The 18,026-nt window shown below is 39.8% G+C and overlaps 1 protein-coding gene across 2 annotated transcripts; it reads left to right on the forward strand.

The window, feature by feature from the left end:
* The first annotated feature begins 5,124 nt into the window (after positions 1 to 5,124).
* Positions 5,125 to 16,723, forward strand: GTF2H2 (general transcription factor IIH subunit 2). 2 transcript variants are annotated; one of them, XM_062604522.1, is made up of 15 exons: positions 5,125 to 5,268; positions 5,358 to 5,435; positions 6,738 to 6,774; positions 7,071 to 7,157; positions 7,947 to 7,997; positions 8,459 to 8,513; positions 9,326 to 9,431; positions 10,417 to 10,507; positions 10,676 to 10,763; positions 11,358 to 11,465; positions 12,655 to 12,718; positions 13,582 to 13,685; positions 15,566 to 15,668; positions 15,966 to 16,005; positions 16,419 to 16,723. In XM_062604522.1, exons 1-15 carry the CDS (start codon positions 5,213 to 5,215, stop codon positions 16,536 to 16,538), a joined length of 1,188 nt encoding a protein of 395 aa, XP_062460506.1. In that variant the 5' UTR covers positions 5,125 to 5,212; the 3' UTR covers positions 16,539 to 16,723. The 2 variants fall into 2 exon arrangements, with proteins under 2 accessions (XP_062460506.1, XP_062460507.1); XM_062604523.1 differs by lacking the exon at positions 15,966 to 16,005.
* Positions 16,724 to 18,026: the final 1,303 nt, after the last annotated feature.

The following is an 18,026-nucleotide window of genomic DNA, read 5'->3' on the forward strand; positions in this document are numbered from 1 at the left end:
TCCTTCATTTGAAAACCTTCAGTCTCATCTACCTGGAAGATGTCTCAGTACTTCCTCAGTCTGAAATCAGATGGTAGTCAGTGCTATCCCTTGTTTTCCCTCTCTTAGGTGCCTGTCTTAGATTCTACCCTATAAAGGAGCTAGGTCAAGGGTTCTGTGCCTGGTGTGCTGTATAGTTGTTAAGCTGTTCTTTGTACAAGAGGTCCTTGTCCAAATCCCTGCAATCTAAATGATCTCTCACTGTACATCCAGATTTCTTTTTTTTTCTTGATGAGAGTTCTGGGTATTTTGTCAGTACCAGAAGAAGCCTAATCCAAGTTTAAGGATCATTCTGATGTTTAGAAAGTGCTAAAAAGTACCTGAATGGAAGATTCAGTCTGCACCTTTAATAGGCCTTCCTCTAGCAGGACACTGACACCAAGCTCCAGGCTTCCTCTGGCAGTGGTCTGAGTTTCAGTCTGTGAGGAACTGGCTCCTGGCCTCTCAGACAATGCCTGCAAAGTATCTGCAGAACCATCATGCTCCTTTCCTGCAAAGCTTTGAACAGATGGGATGGAAAAAGGGGATGCCCTGCCTGTGGCTGGCACAAGGAAATAAACCAAGGGGAGAGAGAGACAGCTGTATGTGGATTGCTCCACATTTCCCAGTAAAGTGCTAAAGGTCTATTTTCCAAAAGCTGGGGAGAGAAGATATGTAGGAATACTCCCTTCTGCCACCCTTTTGGGTTTCAGATAGGATTACTGCAGTGCATATACCCCCAGGAGAAGGTATTTACCTTTGCAGTTTAAGAAGTCCAGCAAGGCAACCCCTTAGAGTAAATTACTTGCTCAGTCCTGGAGCTGTTAGGAACCTTGACACTGCTAAGCAGGCACTTCTGGTGCATACAGTTGGTGAGCTGGTTTTGTTCTAACCTATCAATGGAGGACTGAAAAGGGTGTTGTCAATGGTGCTCTGAACTTGCCAGATTAAAAAATACTGGTCTAAGAAACATTTTTCTTTCTCAGAGAAATTGAGATGAGTGAAATAAGAATTAACGGCTGGGGGTTAAAGCCAAGTCAAATGCAAGACACAAATTAGGCAGAAATTGTAACTACTTGTCACTTAACTATCAGGGAAAAGTGGTCTCTTGATATCCTCAAAGAAGGTATACTTCAGACCAAACTAAAGTTATTACATGATTATCACCTCAGCCTCTCAGCCTTAGCTTTGTTAATCTGCATGTACATGTAAACAGTCTGCTATGTGGTCTTACTTGTGTGACTGGGTTTCTGCAAAAGGCAGTTAACATTTCTTTAAATCTTCTCAAGTAACACTGCCCTACATCAGTGGGTATACAGCAACCACTTACAATGACAGCCTCTCCTCACAAGTAGTGTGTGTTTAACAGGAACTTTTTACCCTTCAGTCTTTCTCTGAGAAAATGCCCACCTGGCTCCATGGGTGTACAAAGGGAAATGCCTCAGAGACATCCATTTTTCTTGATAAACATCCTTGATCAAGGTAACTGTGGCAACATACCCTTACCTAATCTGTACATTTTTGCAGGTCAGATAAAGCAGCACCTAACAAATGTAACCAAAGGTTTGTATTGCATAGTATGGTGGACCAGTTTCCATGACAGTGATTCAACTAAAAAACTTGTGGTAATGAAAAACCTAATTGATGTGAAACTGTAGAAGCAGCTATCCAGTATTTATTAATCTCAAAATAATGGTGGGATTTGAACCATTTGGACAGTCATAATCTGCAAAATGATTGTATATCCTGCATTCCTGTCCAGCATTTAAATTCTTGGACTTGACAATGATAAAGTATCCCTTTTCTGAAAGGAGTCTCATTTCTCTCTTCTATGAAAATTTTCAGCTTGCAGCCATTCTTCCATTTCCATTTTATAAATTAGGCTTTTTCCTTCTTAAGACAGGATGTTGGGATCTAATGGGAGTAGCTGAAACTTCAACTTTTATTTCAGTTCCTAGAAGGAAATCTTTACTTCTTAAATAGAAGAATTCCCTTTTTTTCCATCTTTAGTAGTTTTCATTGCCTTCCTTCACAATATCTTGGATTTTTCCCAAGTATGGTTTTACTGAAAACCAGTTCATTTCTTTACCGTTTCCTCTATATATAAAAATTGCTCCTGATAAATGCAACAGGCTGAAGGATACAGAAGCAGTAAGATTTTTTCCCCCTCCTATTTAAGGAAATGTTACTACTGTTTAAATACTTTCTTCCTCATTTATTGTCTTACTTGGACGCAGAGTGACACCCTTTTAAAAGCGGATGCTCGGCAACTTTCCTGCAATTCAAGAGGTCAAACCCAGTTTTGGCACACTTCCACTGTATCCAGGAAGGTTATGAATGCTCTGCAGAAAAACTGGCTAAATATCTAGCTTTATTGAGATGATCCTCACTGTGATGCTTCTGAAACAGAAACTCTTGATGACATGAGACGGTTCAGTGCTGTCTGGAATTACTTTAGGTAGAATCATAGAATTGCAGAATGGTTTGGGCTGGAAAGAACCTTAAGATCATATAGTTCCAACCCTCCTGCCATGGGCAGGGACGCCTCACAATAAACCATGTCACCCAAGGCTCTCTCCAACCTGGCTTTGAGCACTTGCCAGGGATGGAGCATTCACCACTTCCTTGGGCAACCCATTCCAGTGCCTCACCATCCTTACAGTAAAGAACTTCTTCCTTACATCTAACCTAAACTTCCCCTGTTTAAGTTTGAACCCATTACCTATTACAAAATAGTTTGAGATTCATACCATTCTAGAACCTGTGCTGTGGTCCTGTTTAAATATAAAGACCTTGTGGAATTACAACATGTAAAATGGCTATGATGTGTGCATTCTTTCGTCCTGAAAAGACTGCTTATTCCCTCCTATTCCTAAAATATGTGCACTTTGTAGATGTCATTTGGCTTCTTCCTGTCTACCTGTAATTAAGTAGGTACAGTAATTTTCTTTTTCTGCCACTGTATTATTCTGTTCTGGAGATACATAAAATATATATATAGGCATATGTAAACCATATGTAAATATTTTCTTTCTTTTCCACAGCAGATTTCAGATCTTGGTAGTTTTTAATGTTTCATAGTTCTGATCCTGTTTGTCCATTAGTGAGTTTGTCCTGCTAACAGATGTGTCCCTCTGTTCCACTGTATGCTCGAATTTGTTTTTTCTCTGCTGCCTCACTCTCAGAAAGGCCAATCCATCCTGTGGCAACTTTTGATCACCATGTTGTCCTTGAAGTACTCTGACATTAATCCATTCAGCTGAAATGGCTTTTTAATTTGTATTTAAACAAATCATCCTCTTGATTTCAAAAGGTGAACTAGTTGCTGTTGTAAACTCCCAGATGTAGGGACCATGTCATACTCCATTTGGCAACAACTGGTATGGTATTGCAGAATTGTTCAGCCTGGAGAAGAGAAGGCTGCGTGGAGACCTTGTAGCAGCCTTCAGTATCTGTAGGAGGCCTACAAGAATGCTGGGGAGGGACTCTTTGTTAGGGACTGTAGTGATAGGACAAGGGGTAATGGATTCAAACTTAAACAGGGGAAGTTTAGGTTGGGTATAAGGAAGAAGTTCTTTACTGTAAGGGTGGTGAGGCACTGGATTGGGCTGACCAGGGAAGTTGTGAATGCTCCATCCCTGGCAGTGCTCCAGGCCAGGTTGGAGAGAGCCTTGGGTGACATGGTGTAGTGTGAGATGTTCCTGCCCATGCAGGGTGGTTGGAACTAGATGATCTAAATGTCCTTTCCAACCCTAACTATTCTATGATTCTAATTTCTGGGCATAGCAAAGTAAGGGTGATAGAAGAAAGTTACATAGTTAAATATAGTTTTATAATCTTTATCACAGCTAATCACAGCAGCTGGGAAAGGTGATTAGTCAGCAACTATAAATACAACAGCCCATTTTCAGTGAGAAGTACAATCCATTTTCTGCCTGCACATGGAGATAATCACTATTCCAAGCACTTCAGGTATCTGGAGGTAACAATAAATGCAGCAATGAATGTATTCCAAGTTCTGTGCTTTAGAACAAAGAGGTGCTTTTGCTAACAGGGTAACAGGCAGTTATTTTCATGAAGTAAGCTATGAGCATTAGAATTCAGTGGTACAGTGAGACATTCAAGGCCAGGCTGGACATGTTTCTGGGCAACCTTATCTACTGAAGGTGTTCCCGTCCATGACAGCGGGTTGGACTAGATGACCTTTGGAGATCCCTTCTAACTCAAACTATTCTATGATTCTGTAATTCTAGCGCAAGTAACTAATGGCCTTTTCCCAGGCTCCTGCATTCTTCTATTAATTACTGAAATTATTTGTTAGTTACAGAAATACCACGTAAAACCCTGACAGTGCCTTAATTGTTACCTGGCCTCTGAGCGAGGGCCTGATTGACCTGACAAACCTACCGCAGGCTCCCCTACTGCTGTACCTCAGGACGTGTTGTAGCATTAATGACTTCACCGGAGTGTTTCGATGCTGTTGTAACAAACACCCTGTACTTCACTGCCACGGCAGCCACAGCCGCCGTCGAGGCAGGGCAGACGCCCTCCCGCCGAGGGCCCGCTTCCCGCCCGGGGTGAGGCTAGGTGTGAAGCTCGGGGCCAGTCACACCCGGTATGACCGGCAACAGCCACCAGGCCTGCCTTCGCCCTCTGCTGCAAGGCCTCGCCCTCTGCTGCAAGGCCTCGCCCTCTGCTGCAAGGCCTCGCCCTCTGCTGCAAGGCCTCGCCCTCTGCTGCAAGGCCTCGCCCTCTGCTGCAAGGCCTCGCCCTCTGCTGCAAGGCCTCGCCCTCTGCTGCAAGGCCTCGCCCTCTGCTGCAAGGCCTCGCCCTCTGCTGCAAGGCCTCGCCCTCTGCTGCAAGGCCTCGCCCTGCTTCAGCCGCCGCCGCTCCTGCCCGGAACGATAGTCCGGCGGCGCGGGCGGCAGCCGAAGGGCTGGCGGCGCACACAAGCGGCAGGAGGCGTGCTGCGGCAGTTCCGGGTCCGTGTCGGGGTGGGGGGAGGCGGTGCGGCGGCTGGGCCTGGCTGCTGAGTTGGCTGACCGTGGGTCCGGTGCTTCTCGGCCCTCCCGGCTCCCCTCGGGCTGGGGCTGGTTCTTCCAGCGCGTTCACCCGCTCTGTGGCACTGTAACCGGGCTTCCCCTCAGGCGGTGCAGGCTGCGGTGCCTTCGCGGCGGAGAGCGGAGCCGCAGAGATGGAAGAGGAACCCGAACGGACAAAGCGCTGGGAAGGAGGCTACGAGAGAACATGGTAAGCTTCTCTTTTCCCTCTTCACCTTCTTACCGAGGTAGAAAACGAGGATATCTCCCTTCTGCTCACTCACGGTCTGTTTTGCCTAGGGAAATTCTTAAAGAAGATGAATCTGGCTCGCTGAGACCGACCATCGAGAGCATCCTCTTCAAGGCAAAGAGGAAAAGGTATGATGATCTAGGGATGTTGGTCAACAGACAGATGAACATGAGCCAGCTTGTTCCCAGAAGAAAGACCAAGAAGGCTAATGGCATCCTGGCCTGTATCGGCAATAGCGTGGCCAGCAGGGAGAGGACAGTGATCGTCCCTCTGCACTCGGCACCGGTGAGGCTGCACCTCGAATCCTGTGTTCAGTTCTGGGCTCCTCACTACAAGAGAGACGTTGAGGTGCTGGAGCGGATCCAGACAATGGTAACAAAGCTGGTGAAGGGTCTGGAGCACGAGTGTGATGAGGAACGGCTGAGGGAACTGGGGGTGTTTAGTCTGCAGAAGAGAAGGGTCAAACGGAGATGGGGATCAGTGGCTTATCACAAGTAACAAGTGATAGAGCAAGAGGTAACGGCCTCAAGCTGCACCAGGGCAGGTTTAGACTGGATATTAGGAAGAACTTCTTCACAGGGTGATCAGGCATTGGAACAGTGGTGGAGTCACCAGCCTGGAAGTGTTCACAACCCACATAGATGAGGCATGGTACATGGTTTAGTGGTGAACTTGGCAGTCCTAGGATAACAGTTGGACTTGATCTTGAAGGTCTTTTCCAACTTAGTTGATTCTGTGATTCTGTGTGTTGCCATGAGCCTGCCAATGTTCCTGGTTTGGTCAGTTATAAGGGCTTAATTCTCATGTTGGCTCCTCTTAAGTTCAGTGAGCCTATTGGCACCCCTGCTGTGCATTTTTGTGTCCTTACCCCTTCAGAGCTCCAAATGTGTGCTGCTTGCCAGCTACTTATTAGTTGTGCCTGAAAAGACAGTAAAATTTATTTTTGCCTATAACGTTAAGAATGAATGTACACAGGCTGGATAGCCTAGATGTATGCTAGCTCATGAGGTGAGGTCTTGATCTAGTGAAACATGGTGCAAAGCACTGCCACTCCAATTTACACTGCCTAGAGAAAATCCTTAAACATTTTTTTAACATTCAGATCATGCTTTGAGCTGGGTTTCGGTATCACAGCACCAGATTCGTGTTTCAAATGTCCAGAAAAATTGCTACATAAAATCTAGTTTTGTTTTATTTCTGATTATGTTAAAGTATTCAAATGTGGATGAAATTTTAAATGTAAGAAATAGGTTTTTGTTTGTTTTCAGAGAGGCATGAAATCTGTTTGTAATTAAGTTGTCCTTTTTTTGGTGTAAATAAGTATCTGTGTTTGTAATTGCTTCGTGTTTGTATTGGATTTCTTCCAGACTTTTGGTTTAGGAACCATTCAATTGTTTGCATCTTACTTAAGTTATTTTTTGTTTTATTAGACTCTATGAACACCATGGACAAGTTCGACTTGGAATGGTATGTAAATGTCTTAACCCTTGTGTGTCCTCAGTCCAAAACTGATTAGAGGTGGTATGTCTAATCTGAAATACACTTATGCTGACTAAATGTGCTTGAGACCAAAGCTTGTGTTTTCCACAAGCCTTTATTTTTTTTTTAATTCTTTGCTCATTGGCAGTGTTGATTGCATAGCTCAGTATATTGAATTTCCCCTGTTTAAGGGAGGAAGTAGTTGATTTTTTAAGTAAAGGTAATACTGAACAGTTTGTTTAAATATGCTGTGTGAGTGACTGTCACTTACTGTGCAAATGCAGATGCGTCACCTTTACGTGGTTATTGATGGATCAAGAGCTATGGAAGACCAAGATTTAAAACCGAACAGGCTTACTTGCACTTTGAAGGTATTTCTGTATGCAAAATTTGTTTTCTCTTACTAATCCATTGCTTCTTTGTAAACCAGTTCCATTTTTGCATTTACATGAATTAACGTCTTCTGTGACATGCATATCATACATGCATAGGCTCATCTTTCTTGTTCCTACTTTTTTGTGTCTTATTTCTGTTACTGGTCTGTAACTTGACTGTTTTTTGAATAGTAAAATCTGTATAACATCAGTTTGATTAGTTTGCCTTTGACAAGCACTTTGGTACCGTAAAAACACTTTGTAGAGACATATTATGGTAAAACACATTATGAAAAGTGTGGAAATTAAGCTGAAGTGTTGCATGCGGTAAGGGATGAAAAGAACAAATGTGCTTTCATTATACATCTAGGTAACTTTTTTCCCTTACAGTTGTGTTTTGATGCATTCTGGTTTGAATGGATGCTAGACAGGAGTTCAACTGGATTGCTCCTTCAGACTGTGGAGGACTTAAACTGTGCATTTTGTACTATGTGGTCTTCTCTTAACCACACTACACATTGAAATCCTGGGTTTTGATGATTTTTGTAGAGATTAGTGCTTTTTGGTGGATAGTGAACCTCCATTTGAACCAACAGTAATGTAGAACTTTTAACATACAAAGTGAATAAAATAAGAGAAAAATGGAAGGGAGGGCCCATTCCTCTCTCCTCCATTTTTTTCCGATTTTTTTTTTTTTTTTTAATAACAATTGCAAGTGTCTTTTCACTTAAAGCATGTGGAATAAAACTGTATGTAGTTTTTAATTGTCTTACCTTTTCTTTATAGTTATTGGAGTATTTTGTTGAAGAGTACTTTGACCAAAATCCTATTAGTCAGGTACGTACAACCTGCAAGAAACAAGTAACTGAAAACTACTTTAAAAGTTGGGTCTAGTTTTAACACTATCTAGGAAACTGTTTTCAATTGATGTGCTCCTTACTATCCCTTCATCATCAGTCTGGTGAAATGCTGCCTGAACTAATGAAAGTAAGAACCCATCTGGCTCCTTTTTCTTAAAAATAAGTTCTAATACAGAAAATCTGATAAGATTTTTTTCAGGTATTCAGAATTTTAGATTTCTTTTTGTACCTTGTGGCAAAAGAACTGGAAATACAGAAATATATGTTAACTGATGTATAATGTTGTGCTGCTGTTGTTACACTTACAAGAAAATTCATACAGTTAAGTAATTTTGATCCATAAAGAAATATTAGGAAAAATATACCAGAAATGTAAATAAACTTTTTTTTAAACTTATTAAGAAAAGTTTTGTCTCTTATTTTTTTTCCCTTCTCCAGCTTGGCTTAATTGTAACCAAGAGTAAAAGAGCTGAAAAAATGACAGAGCTTTCAGGTAGGGGAGGTAGTATATTTTCTTTTTAAATTGGAGATATTTTCATTAGTTGCACTGATACTCTAAGTTCTACCTGGCTGACACTGCTGAAGGTGAAGTAGTGTTTACATAACATTTTTAATTTAAAAAAAGTTATTTGACACCAGAGTCCTTATTTTAATCTGTTTTGATCTAGAATTGTTATCATGTGCATGTTCATGATCAAGCCCTACACAGATTGCAACTAAAATACATTTTGTTTCTCCTATAGTTGATTTGGTTATATGTTGATTTGGTGTCTTGTGACATCTGTGTGTTCTGTGAAATCAGATTAGATGGTAATAAGCACGGTTTCTTGGTTCCTGCCTTCTGCCACAAGCAATCCCTGTGGCTTGTGAGATGAAGCATTATTTTTATACTCTTTATTCACTTGCAAAACTGGAGCAACCTTATTGAGGAATTTGAGGATCCATCAATCTTTGAACAATGCTTTGAAGATAACAGAGGAAACTAAACTCTCTTTTTGCTGAGACGCTTTGTGAGACTCTTCACACTCAAGCGTTCAGTGATACGCAGCAAGGATTTTACTCTTTCTGACTTCTTAAAAGTTCTAATAATAGAGTGCTCGCAGAGTAGTTGTAACTACTTCCTGTTAGTATGTTGGTTTACCGTTTTCTACATTCTGACCAAGAGGTTAATTTCTAAGCGAAGCAGTTACAAGTCTCAGTTTGAAAAATATTATTGTACAAGTACACTTCATTAAATAAATAGTTTAAATATTTCAGTTATTTTGACTTGTTATTTCAGGTGCATTGTTTTTTTTTCACTTACAGGTAACACAAAAAAGCACTTAACTGCTCTGAAGAAAGCACTGGATATGAACTGCAGTGGAGAGCCATCTCTGTATAATGCCCTAAATTTGGCTATGCAGACTTTAAAGTTAGTATATGCATGCAGAGGATTTTTGTTTTCTTTGTTTTCCATAATCAGTATAATGCTGATTGTGAATTTTTGGAGGGGCAGAGACTGTATTTTTTACAAGTAGCATTGTGCATTGTGCTGACCCGAGTCTCTGAAAGGCAGCTTTATGACTTCTTAAAATACAAGCTTTTGAGGAGTTAAATATGCTAGTTTTGCAGAAGTTAATTTTCTAACAGAAGATGCTTCTATTTAGAGGTGTTTTGCTTATAGAAAGCAACAATATTTTAAAACTTAAGTAGGTGGTTTTATATTGTGTATGAATATGCTGATGGAAGACCCTGCAGTTGTTTTTTACAAGAGGGCTAAGGTATGAGACGGAGTGGAGTTAGAGTTAATGATGAAGGAAGAGAAGCAGCACTGAATCACAATAATCTGGTGGGAGTTTTGGCATACTTTAGAAAGGTAAAAAACTTTTGCTATGTGTGGTATGGAGTTGGGGAAAAACATGCAGGAGACTTTTAACAAGTAATAACAGCTAGAAACATTGGCAGAATAAAGCTAGTAGTAAATGACATAAAAATTATTTGAATAACTAGTTGGAAGAGAGTTCCATTAAGAACTAAAAAACTAGTTTAAAGTAATGGATTTACACCTATAAACTGATATTTTTTATTTTAAGAAGTCAGGAAGACTTACTGCATTGTTGCTAGTTTGAAGGTGAGTTTTACCTCTGAGAGTACAGATAAGGTACTGCAGTAGCTTAAGCATTAGAGCAAACAGGTATCAACTACACTGTCAAATACTGTGTTTTAGATACTGGAAAGGTTTGGCTTTTGGAAGGTGAAATTCTGGTGCTCATAGAAGGATCTTACCACAGTCTTATAATTTGAAGGGGACTTCATATCATGTCACCTTCTCACTTAAGTATCTTAGAAGTCCTTGGAAGCTTTAACATACAAGTAGATTACTGTTTATAAGTAAATTAACCGTATACTTTCTTCAGGCACATGCCAGCACATACAAGCAGAGAGGTTTTGGTAGTCTGCAGCAGCCTGACGACATGTGATCCGGCCAACATCTATGATCTGATTAAGGTACAGAAGTGAAGTTTGACTACTACATTGAACATCCAGTTTGACTACTACATTAGACTAAGACAGTTGCAGAGTCGTTGCTGATAGATTTTAATTTAAAACTTTGAACCTTTTACTGTTTTCTGTTCTGCACATAAATTTGAGTATTCCTTCTTTTTCCATTTGAAGTGTTTAAAAGCAGTTAAGATCAGAGTGTCTGTCATCGGCCTAAGTGCTGAGGTTCGAGTTTGTACAGTACTTGCCCGAGAAACTGGTGGTATGTATCTGAAGCTCGGTAGTTATACTACTAATACAAGTTCTAAATAAAAAAAATAGGTAACTAATTTGTCATATATTCCTTAAGGCATTTTGATATTTAAGGATGAATATTCTGTTGTGCTGGCAGAAAATTTAAGGTTTTCTCAAATGTACAAAACACACAATAGTCAGTGAAATTATCAGTTGGTACCTGCATCTCTAGAGAGAAGAAATATATATATATTTTAAAACCTAGTGTTGCTCATATAAAGCTCTGTTATGTGGAACTGTTGATACTGTTAATATCGATACTAAATTGATATTGTTAATATCAGTTACTACAGTGGTAACTCTTACAATAACATTACTAACAGTGAAATGTTGGAGAAAAAGCTATGGGCTTTCATATCTAATTAAACATCCTTGTTAATCTGAACATTCTTATTAATCTGAAAATTTGTTATTTTCAGTATCTTTAACAGGACTAGTTTTTAAGAACAGGGTTAGCTAAATTATTTTTTTTTACTTAAGTTATTTTCTGTCATCTGGAGAGTATGTTTGTATTCTTACCTGCTGGTAATCTGAGAGTAAGGCATTTCTTTCTTTGTGACAGGAACATACCACGTTATTTTAGATGAAAGTCATTATAAGGAGCTGCTGATGCATCATGTTCGTCCTCTACCTACCAGTTCAAGTTCTGAGTGCTCTCTTATTCGAATGGGTAGGATATGGTTTTGTTAAAATCCTAGCACAAATTTGCAAGTCTTGTCCTTTTCTTTCTTTGCGTCATCTGTGTCAAAGCCATAAAAATAGTTAGAAGTATAATAGACATTGAAAATTGGTGAGGTTTTTTTTTTTTATTTTGACATTTATTTTGCTGAATAAACATAAGTTTTCTTAATGTTGTTCCTGCAAAGTAGTCAGCTTTTAAGTAAAGTTAAGAACTAAGTAAGGCAGATTATTTGATTTCAGTTTGAAAAAATGAAGTACAGTTATATTGTTTTTTCAGTATTTGGTGTAACTGTAATACTTAGAAGTTAAGGATGAAAAATTATTTTGTTTCTCCCTCTGGGTTTCTTTTTCCCTGCAGGAGGCAACTATTATAAGCTTTATTGACTCTAAGAGACACCTATTTGGCCATGTAATACATGTTTGTTAGGAGCGCTTTTGTGGTGTTCTTTCAGCAAATGGATTAGGTGCCATTTCTTTTGATGTATTTCTCAATAAATTTAAGCTTGGAGTTAGAATAGGAACTCTCATGCCACAAAATAGAGCACTGATTTCTCACTTTCATCCACACGTTTTCACAGATATGAATATATGTATTCTCATGTGTAGATTTAAATACTGAAAATATTTATTTGTTTTAGGTAAAGCCTGAGCAGCAGTTGGAAACTGCTGACTGCCCACTTGACATGAGCTGTAAAAAAATAAGTGGTGGAAAGAATGGTATCTTTTACACCCATAAAGTGCTATAGTCTCATCTGTCGTAAACTGCGCTTGGAAAGTGAATATGCGCTTGGTGCCTGCACATAAAAAGATTTTGGCCCCAAATAGAAACTATTGTTCAAGTAAACATTCATTCAGTACTCTTTCTGCTTTCCTACCATTGCACATAATTTGCTTTTTAGCTGTTCATAAGAAATGGGTTCCAATAAGCTTCAATTAATATGAAGTCTATGAAAATGTTTTTTTTCAGTTGGAGGGAATACAGTGAGGGATTTGTTGGTGTATGCAGGTAAAGAAGAATTTGATACCTAGTAAAGAGTGTATTCCTTCTGTAATAATAAACAAACAAAAGAGGTAGGCCTTAATGTTTAGAATAGTTGTTGAACTTCTCCATTGAAGTAAGAAACAGAAGGATTAGTTTCATGTTTATAATTGGTAATATGGGATGTTTTTCTCTTCAGGTTTTCCTCAGCATTATATTGCTTCTCTATCTGATCAAGATGCAAAGCCATCCTTTAGCATGGTGTAAGTGGAATTAGAATTCACTTAGCTGACTACAATTCAATAATAATCACTCAGAAAATCTGCTTGTCAGTGAAAATATTGCAAAATAACATGAAAAAAATAGTAATGTCCTGTGACTTCTCAGTAGAAAATTTAGTTCCATTTGTACATCCAGTATGTACCTATGGTTACACCTATTAAATACACTTTTTAAAATTCACTGTTTCTTTTTTGTTTTTTTTTTTAAAGTTAATAAATGGCTTTTAATAGTGGTGTGCGGTGATTAGAACACAAGGGTGCTACAAGGTATCAAGTGATTACTGCCAATTTTTACTTGCGTTTCTTGATTCAAGTATTTTTGTCACTGTAAAGATAATGAGGATGAAGGGAATTCTCTGGAATAAAGTATTTGTTATCTATTTTCTAATGTGACTTTAGAGGAAAGTTTAAAATAGAGGCTTCAGATGATTCATGTACTGGGGCTCTTCTCAGTGAATGGAATCATAGTTTTCAGGGATGATAGGAAAGTGTGAATTTTCAGAAGGAAAGTGTCAGCTGTTTGTAAGATTATGTACCAACGTCCATCTTAAAAGTCAATACAGAATATTTGCATGTGTAAGGAGAAATGCTAATGCTTCCATCTTTCATAAGTTTATTTTATAAAGGTGCATTATCTCCCTCATGTGGGAAAATCTGTTCTTTTTCTGTGGGAAGATGTGGTTACTGATACCTTACCGTTACTAGTTGCTTTCTGAAACTTCCATACGCATGGAACTGTTGCATGGAAGCTACTGAAACTTTTCAAAGTACTTATTGTGAGAACTGTGTAGTATTTGTGCTATGGTGTTACCTCTTGGATATTAAATTGTCTCTCTCTGCTCTAGGCAACTGGAAAACAACAGTGAGCCAGGTCTTTCACTGGGTGGATATTTTTGTCCACAGTGCAGAGCCAAATACTGTGAACTTCCCGTGGAGTGCAAAATCTGTGGTGAGTAGCAAGAAGAGGTGAGCAGATGAATTAGGAGTTAATGTTGAAAAAATTAAGGGTTAGAAAAATTCAGCTACACTTAGGAATTAAAAGCCAGCTCTGCTTCAAGAAGCCTGCATTCCTGCGTCAGCATCGTACAAGGGACTTTCAGGACTATACCTGTGACAGAAGAGTTGTATCATATTCCCTTGTATGTTGTGAACTAAAAACCCTAAAGCAAAGGGAGGAAGAAGAGTGATTCATATATGAATGGTAATAATTTCCTGAAGAATCCCGATTTAACAGACACACCAATATTTCAGACTCCTCAATGCCAGGCCATGAAGATAGACTTTGAAGGACCCCTCTGGGGGTATGTGGGTGAGAGGTTTCAAAATTGAACTCAAGGTCAGGCTGCACAGTGACACATGAAAAGCTATAGGGTTGTAAATGGAAGCCCTTTGGTGCTGCAAAAGTTAATGCAACCAGTGGTGCCCCTGCCCTGCTTAAATGAGGGTAGGAGGGAGGATCAGCATTTTTTAGAGTATTAATGCAGTGTGAGCGACAGCTGTCCTCATGTTAGCTTCTACAGGCATATGACTAAATTATAGGTGTTACCAAGATGTGTGTATTTGGCAAGAAAATGAAATAACTTTAGCTTGGGTCACCTTGTCCTAGTTTTATGTGAAGGTTTTCGTATCAGCATGAGTTGCATTTCAGCAAAGCAGTAGGGTAACCGGAGAAATCCTATGTATCAACAACAGATTCCCCACAGCTATAGCTGTCAGTAGAACAAGAGCTCAGAAGTTTACACTGCATATGAGTGATGAAGAAGTTTGTGCCAGCCCATACCCCAGCTAACCTGTTGTCGTGGTTTAACCCCAGCTGACAACTAACCCCCACACAGCCACTCACGCACTGCTAGTGGGATTGGGCAGAGAATCAGAAGAGTAAAAGTGAAAAAACTAGTGGGCTGAGGTAAAGACAACTTAATAGGTAGAGCCAAAAACATGTGCACAAGCTAAGCAAAGTAAGGAATTAATCTACTGCTTCCCATCAGCAGCCATCTCCAGGAAAGCGGGTCTCTGTCACGTCTGACAGTTACTTGGGAAGACCGATGCCATAACTCCAAGTGTCCTCCCGCTTCCTTCCTCTTCCCCAGTTTTCTATGCTGAGCATGACACCATATGGTGTGGGATATCCCTGTGATCAGTTGGGGTGAGCTGTCCCAGCTATGTCCCCTCCCAGCTCTTTGTGCACCTGCTCAGTGGTGGGGTGGGGTGAGGAGCTGAAAAAGCCTTGACTGTTTGTAAGCACTGCCCAGCAGTAATTAAAAAATTCCTGAATTATTAACACTGGTTCCAGCACAGATCCAAAACAGAGCCTAGACCCACTATGGAGAAAATTACCCCAGCCAAAACAAGTAGACCTGTTAGCTGAAACAGAGCTGTGGCATGTTAGAAGTAGAGCTCTGTAGTTAGACATCATTTTAACTGGTGACATGAAACAGCAGAACTATTGTTTCCAAACAGGACTTTGGAACAGGAGTGCATTTAGATTTAAACAGATGGCTCCTCTATGGTTGCATTTTGCTTATGGCATGAGGATGAAAAACTTCCTAACTTTACAACTGTGCATTGTAAATGTACTTCTAAATATTGAGCTAAACCTTTTCATTAGAAAATTTGGGCTGCTTCGTATTTGGGTTTAACTCTGGAAATGATTACAGGTTTGGATTATGCAAACTAAGAAACAATTCTATGGTTTTTAATTCTTAAATGTTCTGAACCACTGAGTAATTGAAAAATATCTCCACCCCCCCCCCCCCCCCCCACTTTGTTTAATACAGGAAAGCTTTTCAGCAAGTCCTTTCTTGTACCAATTTTGATGTCTGTTTGCAGGTCTCACATTAGTCTCTGCACCTCATCTGGCTCGGTCTTACCATCACTTGTTTCCTTTGGATGCCTTTCAGGAAGTTCCTCTGACAGAGTATCAGGGGGAACGGTATGCAAATCATATTTGTGATAATGAGTGTACTTGCGGACCCTGTAATTTTTTGATCACTTAAGTAAGCATAGCTGGCAGTACCTTCTTTGGTGTGGAAACAGTATTGAATGTTTGGGTGATTTGGGGCACCTACAATAAGAAATATTTGTCGTTCCTGTAAATGGTTATCCTGTGTGTTTGGTTGAATAGATGAAATAGTTGCCATAAGTTGTTACTATGTATGAGATGTTTCTTAAACACTTTCATGCAATCATGACCTTTTTTTTCAGTTAAAATACACAATTTTGCTTTTAGGTGTTGTCAAGGCTGCCAGGGAGAAATGAAAGATCAAAATGTAAGTATGTTGAACTGCAATGGAATTCTCATTGAGGAGTGTCAGAAGCAGAGATGATCCTTTAGTATAGTCTTCTGAAGATGAGAAAAATATGTGTGGAAGTTTATTTCATGGTTAACTTCTCTGTTACAGAGTCATGCCTTTTAGACTGCAAAGACTATAAAGGTGTGGGAAGTGATTTCCTTGACAGTTGCATAAATAAGCTTCCACTCACCCATTTGGAGGCATCTACAGTGGTTCAAGCTCAGCCCTTTGGACATACCTGCTGTTAGAAACTTTAATTAACTGGGTTTCTGTGATGTTAGGAGTACAGTCTGTTTACAGTGTCTTGATGACACAGCTGTTGACCTACTGCAGGACTATTTTTTTTTCTTGTTTAATCTAAATTTGACTTTTGTATCTTTTCCACATAGGTTTACATATGTAAAGTGTGTCAGAATGTATTTTGCGTGGATTGTGATCTATTTATTCATGATTGTCTGCACTGCTGTCCTGGGTGTGTTCATGGGAACTCTGCTGCCACGTCTGCATGATGCCGTTATCAGTGTAATTCCTGCATAAATCTGGTTTGCATACTCAGCCATGGCTTTCAGTGAGACACTTCAAAGCAACAAGGACATAGATGATTACAGAAGGATGAACACTGGCTTGGGAGCAAACTTTTTTACTAATGTATTAATGATTTTGCTACTTCTAATATATTCTTGGATTATATGTATCCATTTTCTTTGTTCTTGTCCAAAAGCTCTGGTTTTCTGAATGTTACTCTGAGTAACATGTATATTTATAAATGTGAAAGTGACAAAACTGGTTTTATGATAGGGCAATTCACCTTTCATTGTATGTTGAGAAGTCCTGAAAATATGTTTTATATATCCGTAAGCTCCAAGTTTTAGTGGATGATACAGTTTTGTAAATCAAAATTATTATTATTTTTTTTAAAGTACTTAATAAAAATGCTTTTGAGCAATTAATTGGGAGACCTTTCAGATAATCATTTCAAATAGTGTGGCTATTCACCTTGGCTTTCAGTAGGGCAATTCAAATACAGCTGTTACAGATGTGCTGAAAACGCATTTTGGGTTTTAATGGTACGACTCAAAGCCAGCTGAATTCTGTGACTGCTGTGTCTGTTGTTGAGTGGTGTAGGTCTCACTTTCTTGTGGGAGTGTAAGGTTCTGAAAGGCAATGAATTTGCAAAGGTCTAAGACTTGAGATTTTACAGTTCATTGTTTGATGGTCACAGTATTGACGACAGTGATGTTATTTTGATTCTGACGCTAGAATGAATTGCCACAACAGCAGTAACTTACAGCGTTATTGCTTCTCCAAGATAAACACAGCCCTTTGGAGGTGGGGGAGCGGAATTTGACTGTATGGAGCTGAACTGTAGCCATCTGCTGCATTCTGAACCATGACACAGTAAAGTATTTTCTGTGGTTGCCGTATCACAGTGTTACTACTTCTCCAAGATAAGCTGTATTTGAGAAGGCTAGTGTCAGTAAGCCCACTTTAGCAAAGAGAAGTACTGACAGTATTTTAGTTAATAAAAATTACATTCCCTTTCATTAAGGACCATGCAATTCCTGCTTGTCACTACTTATGTTGGAAACAGTTGACTTTTTAAAGTTTTTTGACTGCAGTTAAAACAACTGCTTGCTTAGCTGCTGCAGCTCCCTTCTGCAGCAGAAGGTAAAGGTGTTTCTGAGCCCTGTGGCTCACATACCTGCAGTGCTCAATCATCTGCTCCCAAACAGTGGCTGCCTGCCTGCAGGTGTTGACCCCAGCTGTGGAGAAAGCATCTCTGCAGGGCAGCTACTGGCAATCAGCTTTGCAGTGATGAACAGCAATCATCCTTTGCTGGCGAATGGCAGTGTGTTGTTCTATTGGCAGCAAACTACCCCAACCCAGCATGCAGAGCATGGCCACAGAACTGCTGCAGAGGAGCTGGTGGGAGGGGAAAAAGCTGAGTCCAAGTCTGGGGGACTGTGGGAAGCTAGTGGACAGGTTTTGTGCAGGAC

The sequence above is a fragment of the Pezoporus occidentalis genome, unplaced genomic scaffold (genome assembly GCF_034315485.1).
Source record: "Pezoporus occidentalis ecotype Australia unplaced genomic scaffold, CSIRO_AGI_Poc_V1 ctg86, whole genome shotgun sequence".
Classification (NCBI taxonomy): Eukaryota; Metazoa; Chordata; class Aves; order Psittaciformes; family Psittacidae; genus Pezoporus; species Pezoporus occidentalis.

What these genes read in the sequence shown, in the direction of transcription:
- GTF2H2 (XM_062604522.1), top strand. Translation starts at nt 5,213, where the DNA reads ATGGAAGAGGAACCCGAACGGACAAAGCGCTGGGAAGGAGGCTACGAG. An exon ending in GACAAGTTCGACTTGGAATG is followed by an intron (nt 6,775 to 7,070) that starts GTATGTAAATGT and finishes GTGCAAATGCAG; the next exon opens with ATGCGTCACCTTTACGTGGT. An exon ending in TTGGCTATGCAGACTTTAAA is followed by an intron (nt 9,432 to 10,416) that starts GTTAGTATATGC and finishes TACTTTCTTCAG; the next exon opens with GCACATGCCAGCACATACAA.